At 33.4% G+C, this 20,263-nt stretch overlaps 2 protein-coding genes across 3 annotated transcripts in view; one reads left to right on the top strand and one right to left on the bottom strand.

The window, feature by feature from the left end:
* Nucleotides 1-9,965, top strand: part of NGR-B4 (neuropeptide receptor B4) — a 46,359-nt gene extending 36,394 nt beyond the window's left edge. For both annotated transcript variants that reach the window (XM_089729029.1, XM_089729020.1), the window contains 5 exons: nt 796-869; nt 3,040-3,161; nt 4,420-4,527; nt 6,431-6,539; nt 7,046-9,965. In XM_089729029.1, the coding sequence (XP_089585155.1) occupies nt 796-869; nt 3,040-3,161; nt 4,420-4,527; nt 6,431-6,539; nt 7,046-7,089 (457 nt within the window). In that variant the 3' untranslated portion in view covers nt 7,090-9,965. The remainder of the gene's footprint in view (nt 1-795; nt 870-3,039; nt 3,162-4,419; nt 4,528-6,430; nt 6,540-7,045) is intronic.
* Nucleotides 9,966-12,475: 2,510 nt separating this feature from the next.
* On the bottom strand, nt 12,476-19,464 carry LOC149503524 (sodium/potassium/calcium exchanger 5). Its single transcript, XM_089736890.1, has 9 exons — nt 19,280-19,464; nt 18,783-18,998; nt 17,772-17,908; nt 16,930-17,100; nt 15,941-16,163; nt 15,737-15,865; nt 15,423-15,647; nt 14,803-14,904; nt 12,476-13,832 (listed from the first exon to the last, which is right to left on the bottom strand). The coding sequence occupies exons 1-9, from the start codon at nt 19,362-19,364 to the stop codon at nt 13,495-13,497; spliced, it is 1,626 nt and encodes a 541-aa protein (XP_089593016.1). The 5' UTR covers nt 19,365-19,464; the 3' UTR covers nt 12,476-13,494.
* Nucleotides 19,465-20,263: the final 799 nt, after the last annotated feature.

Genomic DNA, 20,263 nt, shown 5'->3' with positions numbered 1-20,263 from the left:
AAAGAACCAGTTCTGCGGATGGGTAGTGCTCACCTATACTCAAATCGAGTTGACATCGTATCACTGCTCTAGGAGCTGTACTGGCAGGCGTAGATTCTAGAGCGTTCGCTATCATCTACGCTCAACAGAATGAGCAAGTCCCGTCAGAGAATTGAAGGGGATGATAGCAGACATCCGAATACACAAGACACACGCTCATTCGCTTTACACGATAAAATTGTCGTAACACGTACCGCTAATTGCCAATGTTTGCATTACTGTACGGATCATCATGGTGGTGATGATATGTAGGTTCAAGGTATCAAGACGGGTAGGACTCCAACATTATTGCGGCGTACTTTAAATGTGGAATTGGTACCTGCCACAAAAAACCTTTTTTTTGGTTTTCATAAAACATATTTTTCGAGTGTTCGAATAGGGAAGAGTAAGATGCTAGAGGTGAGATCAAGGAAAAAATCGAAGAAAAGCTAGGGTCACAGTGAGCTCTCAATTACGGGCTACGTCAGGGGCTGATGTGGACCATGAAAGGGCCTTCAGTTCACTCTACGTACGGTCGCTGAGATCTATTCCGTTTTCACACGACAACCTTATAACAGGATTTTAGTCTGATTCATGGGACAGCTCCCGGAGTGGAGCTTAGTGGAGTGATGACAGCCGGGTAACCAGCGGCTGGTGTTGGAGACCACTCGCTGAAGTCTTTCCCCATTTTTCACGATCCAAGCGAAACGAGAAGCAAGAACACCAACTAAAAATTGATAATCCTTCTTCTTTTTTACAATTATAAAATCTGTTCAGATGCTGGATGGATCAAAGCCACGCTCTCTGGATCATCGTCATCGCAGTTGTGATTACACTCACACTCTCCTTCCGTATGTATGGATTTTAAATATTTGCACTATCTTAGATGCTCTTAAAACTTGATAATAAAATTCGCCTATGTACTAATTCCAATGCAAACCGCTTTTTCTTAGAAACTTTTTTTTGTTATGAATTTAACAAAAGAAAGATATGTAAATTTCTCCATATTAACCAAGTTTGGTGAAACAGAACTTGATTACTATGCAATAAAGGGAGCCTCGTGTCGGACGCGCAAAAAAATAAAATTTTATTTTAATCGAAACGGGCCGTCCCTTCTCATGAATAATCAATCCAGTTAAGGTTTTACAAGTTGCATCGTTGCCTTCCTCTACCTTTTTCTGTTTATTAGTAACGGTAACTATATTTTAGAATATTATAGACTTCCTCCTTTTTAAAGTGAATCAAAGCTTTGAAATTAATTCTCGTTGTACGTGGGTCGACGCATAGAGTAGATACATCTATGCACGAATATTCTAATAATAAACAGGAGTGAATGATAAGGCTAAGTTTGAAAAGCAGGAGAGAATTTGCTATCCCGAACTATAAGAACAATGGGGAAATACTGTACAGCAGTCACTGAATTTGGCTAAACAATCAACATAATTGTACTCCGATAATGTAATGCCTAAAAGAAATGTATATTAATAAGAAGATCTTACTTCAAACCCAACTTATATTTCCAGTGGTCTGATATTATTCAATCAATTAGCTTTTCTAGGTGAAGTTTATTTTCTAAAAACCAACAGAAATAAAATCAATACCCATTACAAGTCTGTCGAAGCGATTCCTAGACGAACCCTCTGCTTTGAGTTCGCTACGTAATTAAATCACCGTAGAATTCAAGAACGGTGATTGCGGACGAATTCGACACTAGAAATTAGTTTGGTTTACTTACGTGTGTAATGAGCTCGTATATACTAGGCACATGTGTCAGATAAATAACAAATAAAGGGTTTTTCTTTAAGAGCGCTTGAACTTAAAAATAAAATAAAAAGACCTGTTTAAGTGATATTGCCACAATTTTTATTTTATTTTAAAGGGTATTCGATGAAATTATTTATGGATTATAATTTCAGCCAAATGGCCGTCGCAAGTCCGCTGTAGGTAGTGTGTCCTGGTGGACCAGTTTTGTATGACATCTTCGCATAAATGGAACTCAATTTTATGAAGAGCGCGAGTTATGGTTGAGATTTCACGTAGCCCCACAGAAAGTAATCGAGCGGTGTTAAGTCACACGATCTCGGTGCCCAGTTATTGTCACCACTAGGCGAGATGATGAAGCCTTCGAATTTCTCATATTTATAATTTAGTGGATTTAAAACATTAATGTTTCCCCTGCTGTATAGCATGTAGCGCCGTCCTGTTGGAACCACATGTTTGTGAGATCCATACCATCTATTCTAGGCCACAAAAAGTTTGTTATCATCGTCCGATATCAGTCGCCATTTACATTGAGCTCAGCTTCATACGCCTCTTCGAAGAAATAAGGGCCGGACAAGCGTATAGCGTTCCATGGTGAAATTTCACGACTAAATATGTGTTCATGCGAAATTTGACAGTTATCGCCTTACCAAGATGGCCGCTATGAGTTGTCAAAATTCGAGCGTCCCTATTGAAAAACCCTATATATTAAAAATAAAGCATAAAATATAAATAAGATCAAAACATTGGTTAAAATCGAATGAATCAAATATATTGCGACGTTTAGGAACACCACACAAAGGCTAAACGATATCCGTTTCCCGGTTGAATGATCTTTCTTGTATGATAGAAAGAGAGTAAAGCCGGAAATCAACTGGGCACACGGTACACCAATTAACAAGTACGGATAGAACATACGCATGAAGAGATTTGCCTGTGTTAAGTGAGAGAAGTCTGGCAGCTCTAATAAACTGAGAAGTTAGACGTAACGGTGTGACAATAACATTGAATCCATATTTTACAAATTCAATAGTAATCGAATGGGCAACAATGCTCTAACAGCTGTTCCTTTTCGAAAAACAGTAATTGAAATAATAATACCATTTATCGTTGACAATCATTATCCTTTATTATTATCTTAATTCTATATATTTTATAATATTACAAATATTTTATATTATATATATTTTATAATATTATAAACTATATAGAATCTTGTCCAATCATTATAAGAACGCATATGAAAACTTGAAATTGCAGTATTTCTGGTGAACGTTATTCGAGTTCTGTTAAAAAAGATGCAACCGCCCGCCTCAAATCAGCCGAATGAAGCCGCCAAGAAAGCTGCCCAGGCCACTGCCATTTTGGTTATATACTTCATGGTAAAAATCGACATTCAATACTTACGTTTTTAACTGTAGATTAAATTTCTTAGTTACGCATTCTTGTTACTAGAAAGAACACTAGGAATAGATTTGAAAAATTTGTATAATTTTTTAATAAAAATTTCGTCAAAAAATCACAATTTTTATTCAAAATTTATCAAAGCAGATTACTACATTTTTTTAATGCTCTCCTCGTGCTCTGGTGAGTTTCGTATGCTGTACTGTTGATAATAACTGGTTATAAACATTTCTGTTAATTTCATTGAGTCGGAGATTTAAATTTAAACCTAGAGCTGTAAAATACGAATATGTGGATTCAGAGAACATGGACAATGGAAGAAACACACACAGATGCGCTAACATTAATCATTAACGCTTAATACTCGTATAAAAGCATGCCATTGGAAACTGGTGAGTACGTAGGAGACACAGTTGAACTAACAGGGTACGCACGGCAGCGACGTTGATCATCGCTGACAACCTGTTTTTTTTTTTTACTTTTGGTTTTATGTGATGATAATAATCCCACAGTAGCGATTATTATAATTTGTGAAAAGAAAGAAAGGTAAATAATATTTTTTTAAAGAATTTTTAGAGAAATACTTTCTATAGTGTCAATCTTCAGAAATATATCAGGAAAATGTCTGTACGGACTTTACGCAGGCTGCATTTCTTCTCAAAAAATATAATGAATCTTTATATCTTTAAATTAAAATAAAAACTAAAGAGATGTAGAATTTTTTTCACGAAATGCCAGTGTCCGAGTTTACTTTTTTTACTAGCCAAAGCGCCGCTTGCATTCACTGACTTATTAATGATTTGCACGCAAAGCTCACGAGTCATTTCATTTTAAGTGGTTACCATAGATAGAAATCATAACGCGAATGTCACCCACACTGAGACACGTTGATGTCTCAATTGACTAAGGGTCGCCTCGCCATTCAAACGAGAACACATTTATAAAATAAAGCCGTGAATGGTAGTAATCCTCACCTTCATTATTTAGCTAGTTTTGCAATTAAATTGAGTTCTATGTCAACACTTATCAAATCAAATTTAATGTCTCTGCCCTGTGTGCACCGTCGATAGAAGCATATTTCGTTACGATCGTTGTGCTATCAAGCACAACTTCATTCTTTTATTTCAATGTATTTATTATAAATACAACAACAGCTCAATCAAATCTAGTAAAAATTCAGCATAAAGAAATGCATGATTTAAAGTATGTTTAGTTAAAGTGCCAATTACTGTTTAGATTCCGCTGTACGGACTGCATTTCATCTTGATCCCATTTCAACCAGCTCCGGAATCTATTGCCGAGAAAATATACCAAGTTGTTTCAGCGTTGCTCACAAGCTTGCAGGTAAGGCTCTAATTCTATCTCACATAATAAGGTTGATATGACTGAGGATGTGTAGTTAGCAAACAACGAGAAACGTTATAAAGTATGCACTGCATCGGTTCTGTTATGAACGACCACTTCAAATGTATTTCATATTTAAAGTCCCTTCTTTTTTATAGTTTTATACCAGAACTAGACGATGATCGAGCCTTGCTCGGTTTTTTTTTGATAACGCCATCTTGTTGTGTCCTTAAAGCGGAAAAATTAGTATTATTATTCGCCAATAGGTGTCGAGAAGAGTTGATTATTGAAAAGACGAATAAAACAACATTTTCTGAAAATAAATCGTAGCTAGATCGATTTATCGCCCCCGAAATCCCCTGTTTACTAAATTTTATGAAAATCGTTGGAGCCGTTTCCGAGATTCAGATTATATATTATATATATATTTAAATATATATATATATACAAGAATTGCTCGTTTAAAGAAATAAGATAGCACAAAGTTTATAACAAAAAATTTAGTGGAATCGTTTTTCAAGTCAAAAGCGACGACATGACCTTGAATTTGTTTTATTCGCTTCAATTGCTTTGTGTGACGGGATAACGTCTTATAAATCGATAAACACTTGTACGCACGAAAAAGTGTCACGTTCCGATTGAGCCAGATGGCCCAAGTGTTAATTTTTCGAAAAAAAAATTACTTTTAATTAACTCATTCTTTATATTATACAAAATAATGATAATTCAGTGATAATAATTCAATTCATAAAAGTATGCATTTTTTATGAATGTTTCTTTATGACGTTATGTAAACATGTCGTCCGTAAACCAACTTTACACACAACCAATTTTTTTTTAGTGTATATAATAAATTAAAGCAAAAAGGTTCGCGATAAATTTAATCTTTTAATCGGCACATTGGATTTTAAATAATTTAGTGGGTCATTCGTTATAATCTTAAGTAACTGCGTTGATAATTCAGGAGTATTTTGTGCATTTTTTATATTATTTACTCGGATTAAATATTTAGTATCATCGAAGGATTTTATTTCATATATGCATTCGGAGTTCAGCAACAACCATCCACAATATTTTTATTATTATTATTAAGGCATTTATTCCATGCAATTACATTTTTTTGTTGTATATTTAGTTTGTATAATATATGTATGGACCCCTGTCAGGTAAAGGCCTCCTCCAAAGATTTCCACTCTGCTTTGTCTCTGGCAGCATAAATCCAGTGTGGTCCAGCAACCTTTCTAATATCATCCTCCCAACGCGTGTACGGTCTACCGACGCGCCGCTTGCCCTGTGGACCGTCCCATGCAGTTACTTTCGATGTCCATCTCCCATCCCCGAGTCGTGCTACGTGGCCAGCCCACTTAAACTTCAGTCTTTGAGCATATTTTACAATATTTACTATTATATTACTAAATAAATCTATTAATGTATATTGCAACTTTTAATATCGGATATAAAATCTGTAAAATAACATAATAAAATTAACGTTTATTTTTGTCCATAATAGTTATAGTTACTCGTATAGTATGTTATAGTTATGTACCTATGATACCTATGATGTGCGTGTATGACACAAAAAGAGAAATAATATATTTTTAAAGCTATTGCAATTATAGTTCAATAGGCCTTTAAAAATGATTATTACCCTTTGGAAAAAGCCTCTCCTAGAGTGCACGATTCCTTTTTCTATTCTAGCTTTTATTCGTCATAGTGTTCAGCTTATCTTAATCTTTTTGCACATTTTTTTTCTATTGACCCTTCTTTTTTCCCTTTATTAAGATAAACGAGTTATATTTATTTTATCTAGTAGTTTAATATTTAAAATCATCTTATTTAATAAGAGCCAAATAACTTCTTGTGACATCGACGGGAATTGGTGCATATGTTTTTCTTTTTTCAGGGCCTCTGTGTTGCTATTTTGTTTTGTTTTACAAATAACGACGTAAAGACAGCCCTTACAAATTACTTGGCACGGTACAAGCGAAAAACCGAAGCTATCCAGATGACTGGTACGCAATTTTTATTTATTGACTACGTTAAAAAATAGAATGGTATCCAATTTTTATGCTACGTTATACAGCGTACCCATTTTATTAAAAGGTGTTAAAACAAAAAAACCTGTAAATAAATTCAATATTTTTAAAGTAATTTTTATGTGTGAGAATTGATTTTTTTATAATATGTCAAATAAGTTACGATTCTCATTAAAAGTCCTGAAAAATATGGCTTGTATTTGCATTTTGATTCGCAAAAATTGGTTTTAATTAAAACTACTATCTAGGTCAGGGATTAAGCCATCCAAAAAGAAACCTTAACATTGGCATGTCCGTGTGACAACACATTTTTTTTTATTTATCTTTAGATTACAAAGATTTCTATAGTCAATTTAATCTAATCCCAAGTCCATTCATCAAAGTAAATATAGTCGAAATTTATCAGAACAAATAAATAATGATAAGTTAATGTGTTTTTGGGATGTCACTTTGGTTGGTTTATTTATTTTTACTATTCTTAGGTATCACCACTGGAGAAAGCGCTGTGAATCCTAATGTCGCCTAGCAACGCGAACGCCTTATACATTTTATGGAAACGTTCATATAAACTGATTTAAATCAGTCAGTGAACACCGTTGGTCGCCTAATAAAGGGCGGGCAAATTTGAGGTTAGGAAGTAAATTGGCTGTTAAACAATGAAATTTCAAGAATTGAGCTGTCGTTCTTTAACATTTGTTTAATTAAAAGTTGGGAAATTTTAACTATGCAACGCTACATACACTCTTGAACAAAAAATTTTTTTTTTTATTGCTTAGGTTTGTGGACGAGCTCACAGCCCATCTGGTGTTAAGTGGTTACTGGAGCCCATAGACATCTACAACGTAAATGCGCCACACACCTTGAGATATAGTTCTAAGGTCTCAGTATAGTCACAACGGCTGCCCCACCCTTCAAACCGAAACGCATTACTGCTTCACGGCAGAAATAGGCAGGGCGGTGGTACCTACCCGTGCGGACTCACAAGAGGTCCTACCACCAGTAATTACGCAAATCATAATTTTGCGGGTTTGATTTTTATTGCACGGTGTTATTCCTTCACCGTGGAAGTCAATCGTGAACATTTGTTGAGTACGTATTTCATTAGAAAAATTGGTACCCGCCAGCGAGATTCGAACATCAGTGCATCGCTCGATACGAATGCACCGGACGTCTTATCCTTTAGGCCACGACGATTGTGAAAATTTACTATCAAAATGGTGAAAATTTTACTGTATCAGTTCGTAAAATTCGAGTAGCTTTTCCTCGTAATCAGGCTCCTTCTGAGACAGCTGTGCGTAATTTAATTGCTAAATTCGAGGCTCGCGGTACTGTTGATGACAATAGACCAAAACAATATGCTCGTAGTGGTCGTAGTGATGCAAACATAGCCGCTGTACAGCAAAGTGTTGATAATAAACCTGAAACATCAACGCGTCGACGTTCGCAACAATTAGCCATCACCAGAGGTTGGTACTTTGTGCAACATTTAGCATAAAGATCTTCATCTTCACGCTTATAAAGGTCAACTCGTTCAAGAATTAAAACCGGCCGACCATTGCTTGCGTCGAACGTTTGTGAATTGGCTGTTTAAAAAACTGAACGAAAATAACGCATTTTTAACAAAATCATCTTTAGCGATGATGCTCATTTTCAATTAGGCGGATAACCGTTTACATAAGTAAACAAACAAAATTGTCGCATATGAACCTCACAAAAACCACAAACGCTCCTCGAAAAAAAAATTACATCCAAAGAAAGTGACCGTATGGTGCGGTTTGTGGTCAGGCGGAATCATCGGCCCGTATTTTTTCAAAAATGAGCAACGAAACGCCGTCACCGTGAATTCTCTGCGCTACCAAACCATGATAACCGATTTTTTTTGTGGCCACAATTGGCTAATGTTGACATCAATAACCTTTGGTTCCAACAAGACGGCGCCACAAGCCACACAGCCGGCCAAACAATTCAGTTATGGCATGAGAAATTTCCCGGTCGCGTAATTTCTCGATTTGGCGATGTCAACTGGCCACCTCGTTCATGTGATTTATCGCCGCTGGATTATTTTCTCTGGGGCCATTTGAAAGAGCGAGTTTACGTGAACAAACCACAAACACGCTGACGCTCTGAAAGATGAAATTCGGCGCTCCATTGACGAGATAAGCGAAGCTTTGTTGCAAAATGTGGTTCAAAATTTTGTGAAAAGAACAGACCTGTGCCGACGTCCTAGATGTGAACATTTGCCAGAAATCATATACCATAATTAATTCCCATAATTCTAGTTTACATTAGTATAAATAAAACTGAATTTGTCAAAAAAAAAGTGTGTTTTTAAGTCAATTTACTTCCTAACCTCAAATTTGTCCACCCTGTATAACATCGTACTTCACAAACAGAGGTACAGAACAACATAAATCTAATTACTAGTTGTTAATTTGCGTAGTCAAGTGGACGCGTATAAGGCGACTTTCAGGTTCCTGTGAACGTATTTACCAAAAATGTAAAAGGCAAAGTGTATTCAATACACGTGTTGTTATAATATCCGGACTTCGAAACGACGACTTTGCAATTCTCAAGGACAACCTAGTTAAGACATTATTCATATTATATCCACCAATATTAAATTCACATAGAATTGTGTAATAAATTATATTAGCACTAAAATTTGAAATTAGTTATAATTTGAGATCAATATATGTCAACCTTTTATCGAGAACGGATTTACGTAGTGACTAGGATACGACTAATTATCCTGAGTAAGATATGTAATAATAACATTCAACTAAGTTTTATTGAAGTTATTAAATATCAACGTATTATTGACAACTTATATTATTTACGAAGTTGAGGTAATGTTTTAATATTAAGTAATCAATTTGTCTCATTCAACAGTTCAATAATAATCACAAATGTAATGAAAGTATTTAACATTATAAAAATTAAGGTTTAAAAATATTGCTTACAAATTCATGTTTATCTTATTCAGTGCTATGATGACAAATGTAGTTAACGTATTTAAAAAATTATTGTAAAAATTAAGGTTTTAAAACTATTACTTACAAATTCATGTTTATCTTATTAAGTGTTATTATGACAAATGTAGTCAAAGTATTAAACATATAAAAATTAAGGTTTAAAATTATTACTTACAAATTCATGTTTATCTTATTCAGTGTTATGATGACAAATGTAGTCAAAGTATTTAACATATTATTATAAAAATTAAGATTTTAAAATGATTACTCAGTATTATAATTAATGTTTATCTAGGATTAAAAATGTAATAAAAACATTGACGTTATCAAAATTTACATTTTAAAATCGATACTTACTGATTCATGTTTATCTTATTCAATGTTAGTATGATGTTAATGTTAGTTTAATAAATGGGATATTTGTGATGAATTCAGTCTTTAATTTACTAGTGCATATAAACTTCTTCAAAAGCAGTTAAGAGCGTTCAGCTTTAGCTAGAGCAGCTTAGTTTTGCCTGCATTGCTAATGTTCATGAGCCACAATGGCTACTTACTAATTAGGACGGTCGTTAACTTGTGCGCCCTCAAAGCAGTAGTAAAACCGGTGAAGTTTAAATAATATTATTTTTTAATCTCATAGATGAGTAAGTAGCCTTTCTTATCGCCTGGTTTGCGCTAAATGTTAACCGAAAGTCACACCTCGACAGTCCTTTTTTTTTAAAATCACCTAGCAAGTAACTTCCGCGATGAGGTAATGCCATGCCATATGATAATATGATACAAAAAAAAACTTACGGTAGTTAAAATAATGTTTTGGTTATTACAATACAATTGAGAACATTTCGAACATTCGAGCTCATGTCTCAAATTAGGATGCGACGTTCACATGTTGTCTATGAAATCCGCTAACTAAAATAAGCTATCCATGAGCTGGAAACACTCACTTGAAATAACTAAGCCCTTGCAAAAAATGCTATTTGACCCAGACTAACATATAACAAAATAACATAAATCGTACGAAACTCTAAATTGCATCAGTTGCCAATACATTTTATAATGTAGCTTTATCATAATAATAATAAATAATAATAACAATATATCGATATTCACATCAGTTATAGGTACCACATCCATAATATAAATCGTCTTAAAAATTAATACAGTCCAAATAATTGTCACACAAAGAATAATTAATAGGTTGCCAAATCTAATCCGTACACTTTGAACGATAAAATTACGATTAAATATATGTCTTACCTGATAATAAAATCGATAACGAAAATGAGACTGAAATAAATTCCTTTTTACAGAAACAATTACAATTGTGCAAGTTTTCATAAAAATCCCGATATAAGATTGCAAAAAAAGCAGAAATATACCATCTTATTATTGTTTTGATCTTTTTAATGAACAAAAAAAGAACCTGTGACGTTGAGAAACGACTTTACCAAACTTATTACATGTGTTATTTCACATTTTGATATTATTAAAGGTATTGCCATTTATTATTTAGCTAGGGTAGATAACGTTAAAATTACATTTTCAATGATTGTTTTTTTTTAAAGACAGTAAGTAGACCAGGTAATCAAATTGCTTGTACTCTGTTAAAAGTACGACGGGTCACCGCCTATCTTGAAACAAAACGAAAGCTTAAGTCCGCTCCAAATTAATCTCCAAGCTTAATCCAATTGATCAATCAATTGACCAGAATCAACAGGACGATGATTAAATAACACGAACTCGACAAGTATACTATGTATAAGTACCTATCTACTACAGATTCTACGTGTTTATTTTTCTTTCTTCTAAATAAACAAATTTTAGCTGCTTTTAAATAATAACCAAAAAAAATAGCATTAAAGACCAGCCACATATGTATAACGTCCATGGGTAGCATATTTATCAGTATCTTCACACAATATGGCGCTACGAGACAGCGCTATCTACTGATTACAATTTTATGTGTAAACAAAAGAATTGTAATGGTTAGTTCAGTTTACAAAACCAAAATATAAACAAAAATGAGAGTTTCCTTAGTTTTAGGAAGCACCAATACTGATCATGAAAAGGAGCTTTTTAAAAAAAATAAAACCACATTTACTTTCTTAGCACCAGTTTAGTATTTTGACGTTTTCTATTTACAATGTAAGCTTAGGTTAAGTTAATTGTACATACAATTATTTTCATGTCGTTACTTTATCAACAAGAAAAGTCTAAAAATAATAAAAAATATATCATACAAAATATAATAAATAATATCTAAAAAGAAACATAACATATTTCAGTGTGAAAATGCAGTAAATTTGAGTAACCGGTCCATTCGCCAGATCTGAAATCTTTATGAATTCAGATACACACTGCCAGTACGATTGACCTTTACTTGGAGTAATTGCCAATGGGAATTTCACCAAATGCATTTTCGATTTTAGCGCACAATAGTTGAAATAATATTCTATTATGATTTTCCAATTCTATCCAAGGAACGTTGGCGGTACCGCCTAGTGGAATAGGACTTGAAGAAAATGTGCAAAACTTGAAGCGTTTTAATAGTTCTCAAAATATGCAACTTAGCTTAGTTACATTATTAACACCATGGGCCACCAATTAATTGCATTTAAGTCCTTAAGTAATGAAAAAAGTCAAGATTTTACAGTCATACCACTTGACAGAATAGCCATGGAAAAATATAATATAAAAAGCTTACAACTTCACAACTAAAGTTTTATTTCTGAATAATGAGAAGCTACGCGCTTAGAATTTATTCTTTTCATATTTCACAATGATATTTTTCTACAACAATAAAATTGAAAAAATCTAAACTATTTCATAATATATAAATGTATTTATTGATTATACATGTTCTAAAATATAGATTTTTAAATAATGTTTATAGTTTAGCTATCTTTTATAAATTAATTATTATAAATAGTAGATCCTATTACAGGTATGTATAGATTTCTTATTATTAATACAAATTACAAAACAACTTGATTGTTGTTTCGATCGTATTTGGAATTTATTTGAAAAAAAAAGCATTTAAAAGTCGAAGAATGTCACAATTACAGTAAATTTACTTAATTATTTCATAAATATTGTATCTTACATACTATTTTCATTTTAAGGTTATGAGTATCGGACGGCTCTTGCATAGCACTGACAATCGCATTCCACTCCTTACCACCATGCATAACAATCCTTTCACTTCCTTCCCTTCGAGGTTGCGGAATAGACTTATTCAACTTTCAGTTTCAATTACTTCAACGTTCCACTAATACGTTTCAAACATAAATCTTTAAATAATAAATAAGACTCAACACTAAACATTATAAATCCAAAGTATTTTTGAAATATTCAACTGTTACATTAAAATTACTATTGCTTTGGTAAAAGTCATAATCCGCAACCATTCTTCAATACTTTTTCAGATCTAATCATATTTCTATTAACGAACAAACAACACCGACCTACAAAATATCGATTGCCACAAATATATGTGAAAAAATTTGTCACGAATCGACAGTTGAAAATTATCAAATTGTACGGCATTTCAAAGACAACTGTATAATATGGTGCCTATGTGGAATAATTTAAGAGACTAATAAATGAAAATCTCGAAATCTTTAACTTTCAAAACAAATTCACCTTTGAATAGTTTTGGCATTCACATAAAAATCTCAACCGAGCGTATTCGCATTTTGTTCACAATACTGCGATGTTATGACTATGAAGCCGTGCCTCCATATTATATTTAAATAGATATTTTATTTCACGATTAGAATTACAAATTTAAAAAATAAATCAATGAATATATTAATTTACAAGCTGTTCAAGAAAGACGTATTAAAGCATACAATCCTCTACCATAATAGTTAAGCTATTCCAACGATGTTCGACTGGGGATAGTCAACATTCTAAATGAGCAATACTCAGATACTAAATAATAACAAACGCGTTACAGTTCAGCACGAGCTCAACTCGACGTTTCGTTCGAAAATGATTCCTAACTCCACAAGAATAGCGAAAACGATAAAAACGACATAAAGTATCCCTAGCACTATACCTACAGTACGTCTCAGTGTGAATTTTCCAATGAACAGGACGATCCATAAACTCACAACAGCGACAAGAAGAGATCCCACGACAAAGTCGATTCCTGCTGAGTTTATTAGTACTGCTGTATTCTCAGCTCCTTGAATTTCCAGCGAAACCGTCCTTATCAACCATGGTAAGCCCAGAGCAAACAAAATCGCTAAGGAGTTGGCTCCAAGTGCATTTGAGACCCCAATACCGCCTTCGCCTAAAACAAATGCATAAACATATCAACCCAGTGTTTTTTTTACGTCAAATATTTCAGCAAGCTTCACAAGAGGCATTCAGCAGATCTACCAGAAAGCAACATACTACGTATTTCAATAAAATTTAAAAACTCTATATTACTACGATATAAAAAAATTATCACATATAAAACACGGCCCGTTACGGTCATGAATTTAATCAGCTAATTAAGGTTTAAGATAAAGAATCGCATTAATGCCGAAAACAATAAATTTTGATAAAATAGTCGAATTTGTGAAATATAAAATACTTAATATTAGCAAACAAAGCTTGAAACAAAGTAATTCGTTCCAAACTTAATTTTTGAGTCTGTCAAAGAATCACGTGAAACCTGTCAATGACGCAACCGCGACAACACAGAAGGATTTGCTTTTGAACAGTACTGTACCCTGTAGCGTAAAAAAGTTAATCAAGATGTGGAGATCAAAATGTCCCGTAATCCACGATTTTTTGAAGTAGAGCTATGATTTAATATTTCTTCTTTAAAAGTCTCGAAATCAACTAACAGACAAATATATTCCAATATTTCGGTACTATTTAAAAACAATAGATTAATCATTTTGTTTGAATTATTTAGTAGGTGGTTAGTAAATGAAAAAGTCAATTAAATAAATTCAATTAATTTCTATTAAATGAATATTTTGTATTGATTGAGCATTTCGTCAATTTAAAAACAATATGTTTGTGAGATTTTAAAATATAAAAATAATTGTCTAAAAGTTATAAAACACGATAAAATGTAATCAAAATTTAATATAAAGCGTAATAATAAGTAAAACTAAGCGTCATTTGTTTAATCGAATTCGCACGAGAGCAATTTCATAGTCTACACATTGTTCAAAATCACATTCGCAGAAATAGTTGGCAAAACACTCCTACCACTTGAAAAGTTTAATAATAGATACATTAAAAGAGCATTATACAAAACATACCTCTTCTAGACATAATAAATATCGAGCACGCTTCTGGTAGACATCCTCCAAATGCTAAAAATGTCATCCCCATAACTGATTCAGGAATAAAGAAGGTATGTCCTGAAAATAAGGAAACACTCTATAAAACTTGCAATAGCACACCTTAGTAAGTAAACTTAAAATGATTTCGAAATTATACGAGTTATATATCTTCACATAATACAACAAACATAGATATTAAACACATACACGGTATATATATATTATATATATATACCGTGTATGTGTTTGTATATTGTATAATGTAGTTTGGTTGTTTCACATTAAGTTATGCACCTACCACAGAATTCTCTACACCACCCTTGGTTGACTGGTAGAGAATGCCTCAGGCATTAAGTCCGCCATTGTACTTATTTATGTGCATTAAGTTGAATAAATAAATAAAAAATAAAAATTAAAAGCGTAAAGTGTTCGAAGCATGAGTTTAAACCGCAAAAGGAATTTTAATTGCATCTACTTGAAAAAACCGAAAGAATACCAGATATTATTTGTTGGTATGTTGCGATAAAATGATTTTACATGTTTTAACACGAGACACCCATAATTTGTTTTGTAAATGAGTTTCGAAATCAACATACCTATTACAGTCATACTCCAAGACACAAAGTATGAATTCACTCCAATCCACACGATGCACATTATGAAAGCGAGAGGATATAAATTTTTTCGAGTAACTGGAGAGGGTATAGTCAACCCAAGCACCAGCTTCACAGGCCAAATGTAAAACCACCATATCTTGTATAGTATTGATTTGTGAACAGGAAAAGTAAACAAACTTTTTTTATTTAGCGTTTCTTCAACATCTGAAATTAAAGATACTATATGTTAGAAAAACAGACAAAATTTATCGGCTAGTATTATAACGGACTATATAACTAGTATTATTACTCACCATTTTTTTCATCAATAGCTGGCTTCTCCGTCATAGTGGTTCCATTCGTAACAGGACTGGGGTCGTTGAAACCTTTATTATCAATACCCTCTTCCACGGACACATTGTTATCGTTCAAAGATGCGGTAACTGAATATAATTAAATAATAGGTGACTTTGTTTAAAATCGCGATGCTTTAAACGATTAGCTCAAATTATACATACCTCCATTATTCTTTTTGCAACAGGCTGCCCAAATTTTATCAATAAGAACAAACGCTTTCATACTGTTAAACATGACAACGAAATACAAAATATAGAGAATTCCTAGAACCATCGCCTCAAACCAATCGATTTGGCCGTCCCATACAAATGCCACCAGAACGCTAACATTTACCATGTATATTAGCACATCTCTTGTCACTGGCCGCATATCTATAGCTATTGGCTAAAAACATAACAAAAAATCATGAACTTAATTTTATTTTTAAGTACCATAAATTAATAAATAAATAAATAAGTCCATAAATAAATAGTAAATAAATAAGTATCATAAATAAGAAGTCGTCGTGGCCTAAAGGATAAGACGTCCGGTGCCTTCGTGTCGAGCGAGCACCGGTATTCGAATCCCAGGCGGGTACCAATTTTTCTAATGAAATACGTACTTAACAAATGTTCATGATTGACGTCCACGGTGAAGGAATAACATCGTGTTATAAAAATCAAACCCGCAAAATTATAATTTTCGTAATTACTGGTGCTAGGACCTCTTGTGAATCCTCGCGGGTAGAGACCACCACCCTGCCTATTTACGCCGTGAAGCAGTAATGCGTTTCGGTTTGAAGGGTGGGGCAGCCGTTGTAACTATACTGAGACCATAGAACTTATATCTCAAGGCGGGTGGCGGCATTTACGTTGTAGATGTCTATGGGCTCCGGTAACCGCTTAACACCAGATGGGTCGTGAGCTCGTCCACCAACCTAATCAATAAAAAATAATAATAATGATAATAATAGCATTTGCAGATCAGTGGTAAAAATTAAAAAAAAAACCATGACATGAAATTTTCAAAATAAAGATGGAGTACTGCTCGACTGCTAAGTCTATTTTTGCTCTTATCTCGTCTGTTCACCTCCTTCTTCTACATTATTTGGTAATTAAAATCGAATTTTAGTGATGGGATAGAAATGTAGTTATGACAAAATGTATCTCACTGTAATAGCAGCAAGGCCTCCAATAGCAGCTACTCCGAGAGCATTAAAAAGAGCGGATCCTACAATAGTTCCGATACCCATATCCGATTCAGTTAGAAAGGTTGATATCACGTTCACGAAGAATTCTGGACAAGACGTCGCGACAGACATAAATGTAGCTGCTGCTACGTTCTGCAATTGGGAAAATAAATTAATTTATTGTATGGCTCAAAAAAAGCTACTAAACTAAGCTCCTATGTTTAATAAACATCAAATAAATAACTGAATACTATGGGAAATTGTTTCAAGTCTCTCATCTCTTTTTGTTCAACGCACCACTCGCCATCAGAGCCGAGTTCATCTTTACTACCCAGGACTGTTACACTCATCCAAGGTACGTTTTTAAAGACCGTTATTACCGTGTACTATTGGGCTCTCGCATGGACTACCCTCTGTTGTTTTTCCTAAATTAAAAAACATATTATCCTTCTTTTAATATGAATATTTAAACTAGTCCTTCAGGCTAGTTCAAAAGAGTCCCTAACGGCAGGTAATGGCCCGGCTATGCCCCTTGCTTTGCTGATCTTCGTGAACGATGGTGATCGCTCTCCATCAGAGAAGCTGTTTACTTTTACACTTTCGAAGGCAATAAAGAAACAAAAGTTATTAAAACAATAATATTCAAAATCGTCCAATCGATCAATCCAATGAAACATCAGAAAATCACTTGTGTTATTTCGAATGTCATGTGCTATTAAATTTTATTTTCTAGTGAAATTGTATAATTATTAACCATATAAAAAAAAACAATATCTTTCGAGCGAAGTCAAAGTGATATAATAAATATAAATATTTAAACTAACTTGTGGGATCTTCAAGTCTTCGCAAATAAGCTCAACACAAGGAATGAAATAATCATTGCAAACAATAGCTAAAAGTGTGAATGTGTAAATGCCAAAGACGACATACAAAAGGAAGGCACCTTGACGGAGTTGTTCATCTGCAAAGAATTTTTTTTGTATATTTATTAAATTTCTATAAAACCTTAAATAAGCTATGAGTGTACAGTGAACTCATTCAATATAATTTTCAATCTTTCAATCTTTACATCTTTCAATTACGATGTGACTTTTACAAAGTACAAGGCTATTGTTCTCTGAGCCAACATGTACGAAAATAGTTTAATTTTTACTTTAAAAAAATCAGAAGCAGATAGTCACTTTAATTATATAAGCATTATATACCGCAGCGGAAAACGCATTGCTAAAATTAGTGCATCAAACTCAATGTTTTTATCTCAGAAAACGTTGGCGCTGCTATTGACGACCTGATTTTTGTTGCATGTTAGTTTACTTAGAAACTTTGATTCCTTATAACGTGAGACAAAAAGGTACTACATTAATTTTTTTTTTTTTTTGCTTAGATGGGTGGACGATCTCACAGCCCACCTGGTGTTAAGTGGTTACTGGAGCCCATAGACATCCACAACGTAAATGCGCCACCCACCTTGAGATACAAGTTCTAAGGTCTCAAGTATAGTTACAACGGCTGCCCCACCCTTCAAACCGAAACGCATTACTATCAATTCCAATGTGATAAGGTGAGATGAAAAGCCGTTGTTACTCTCGCTACAATTATGAGAATTTTGAAAATAGAACTAAGCTTTATTATTTCAAGGTTAACGAGCTTTCATTTCAAGCAAATCCTTTCATTTACGAATTATTTACTTCGTGATTAACGCGAGTAAAACCGCGGGCTTCTTCTATTTTTCGAGTTCACAAATTAGATTCGAATAAAAAATAACAATACCGATCATATAATACCTAACCTGTAAATTAATCCTTAATTAAAACTTAATAAAAAATCGCAATCACCTGTAAATATACTATCAGGAAAACTGTCTATGGAATCTCCTGTGGCGCAGACGACTTCATGTGCAACGTTATCAACGACTTCGATCCTGGTCCTTAGCCATGGTTTCCAATGCCAAGTCGTATCCTCCAGTTCTAATTTATTTATTAGTTCTTCTGTCATGTACATCATTTTCCCATTCCTCTCCACACGTAAATAAACAGAGTCGTTCGACAAACCTGCATCGAAAAATATTTTAAACACAAGAATATATCGACTTCCTCACAGCACAGTTTAACTTACAGTAAATGTATTTCGGTCTATGAAAAATCGATTAGTAAATATTAGTATATATACAACAATATTACGTTGGTGGGAAATATTGATAATGGATGTCAAATGAACCAATCAGATCTTCGGTGTTCAATCATGTAAGCCAGTATGAGTGTAAGCACGTGTAACCATTTGCTTGAACATTATTTATTTGGCTACTGAGTAATTGAAAAAAAAAACTACTCACTGAAATCCTCGATGGCTGATACAGAATAAAAACTAGCAACCAAACCCACTAAGACAGCTAGATTCGCAACCTTAATTTGTGCCATGATGATTTTTAAATATCCTTGTGCCAGTTGTTAAATTATTGATGAAAACTAAAAATATTCAGTTGGTAAATGTTAAACTCAATTATATTAAAATAAATGCAATGACTATTTCATTGTGAGTCTTTATTGTAGTAGTTAACGAAACGAATGCGTGATCGCATTACTAAGATAGTGTTGATAAATCACTGTAAACAAAACAATCAGTTTAAACATAGTCACAAAACAATACTATTATGTATTTTTGTGCAACCTCAACATATGTAGTTTCAAGAAATCTCATCAATGCGTAATTTCAAAGCAATTAATCGATTTATTCTTTAAACGTATTCATCTTCTTAAACATAAAAAGTGAATCTTTGTGACCTTTTATGCTTGTTTGTCGCTGATCTTTGCGTTCTTAAATCTTTTCTCCGACCTATTTCCAGCTTTCGTGAAGGAACGTTTGCATTTATGACGGGCGGTGTGGAGTAGTTTAAACAAATGTGAATAGTTAAACCATTTAGCTATAAACACGATGAAGCGTGGCACGGCTCCACTAGGATGTTGTAAATTTCATTGATGAAAATAATAAATAAGATAACACAATCAGAAAAGAAGTAATATGGAATTTGCGTATTGAGTTTAATAACAAGAAAAAAAACACGGATACTTCTTGAAAATTGCTTCATGTAAAGCGAGTTTGTAAAGCATTACGTAAAATAAATTTGGAAATAAATCATATGACAAAAAATGACCTAATACACATGATGCATGACATTTTCACACATGATGCACTAAAAAGCCGATACATCCATACTATAAAATAATCATCGTTAAACAAAAATAAACGATAGATTGAAAATTAAAAAACACGCTTTTTTTAGCTAGAAAATATTTTTTTAGCTACAAAATACTCATTT

Source organism: Bombyx mandarina, chromosome 01 (genome assembly GCF_030267445.1).
Source record: "Bombyx mandarina strain Sakado chromosome 01, ASM3026744v2".
Lineage (NCBI taxonomy): Eukaryota > Metazoa > Arthropoda > Insecta > Lepidoptera > Bombycidae > Bombyx > Bombyx mandarina.
This window is presented reverse-complemented; position numbering and strand designations above follow the sequence as displayed.

Coding starts and splice junctions, on each gene's coding strand:
- LOC149503524 (XM_089736890.1), bottom strand. CDS start 19,364: ATGGCACAAATTAAGGTTGCGAATCTAGCTGTCTTAGTGGGTTTGGTT. Junction 15,648..15,736: donor AGCTATTGATGAAAAAAATG/GTGAGTAATAAT, acceptor CTTTAATTTCAG/ATGTTGAAGAAACGCTAAAT. Junction 13,833..14,802: donor ATTTATTATGTCTAGAAGAG/GTATGTTTTGTA, acceptor CATTTGTTTTAG/GCGAAGGCGGTATTGGGGTC.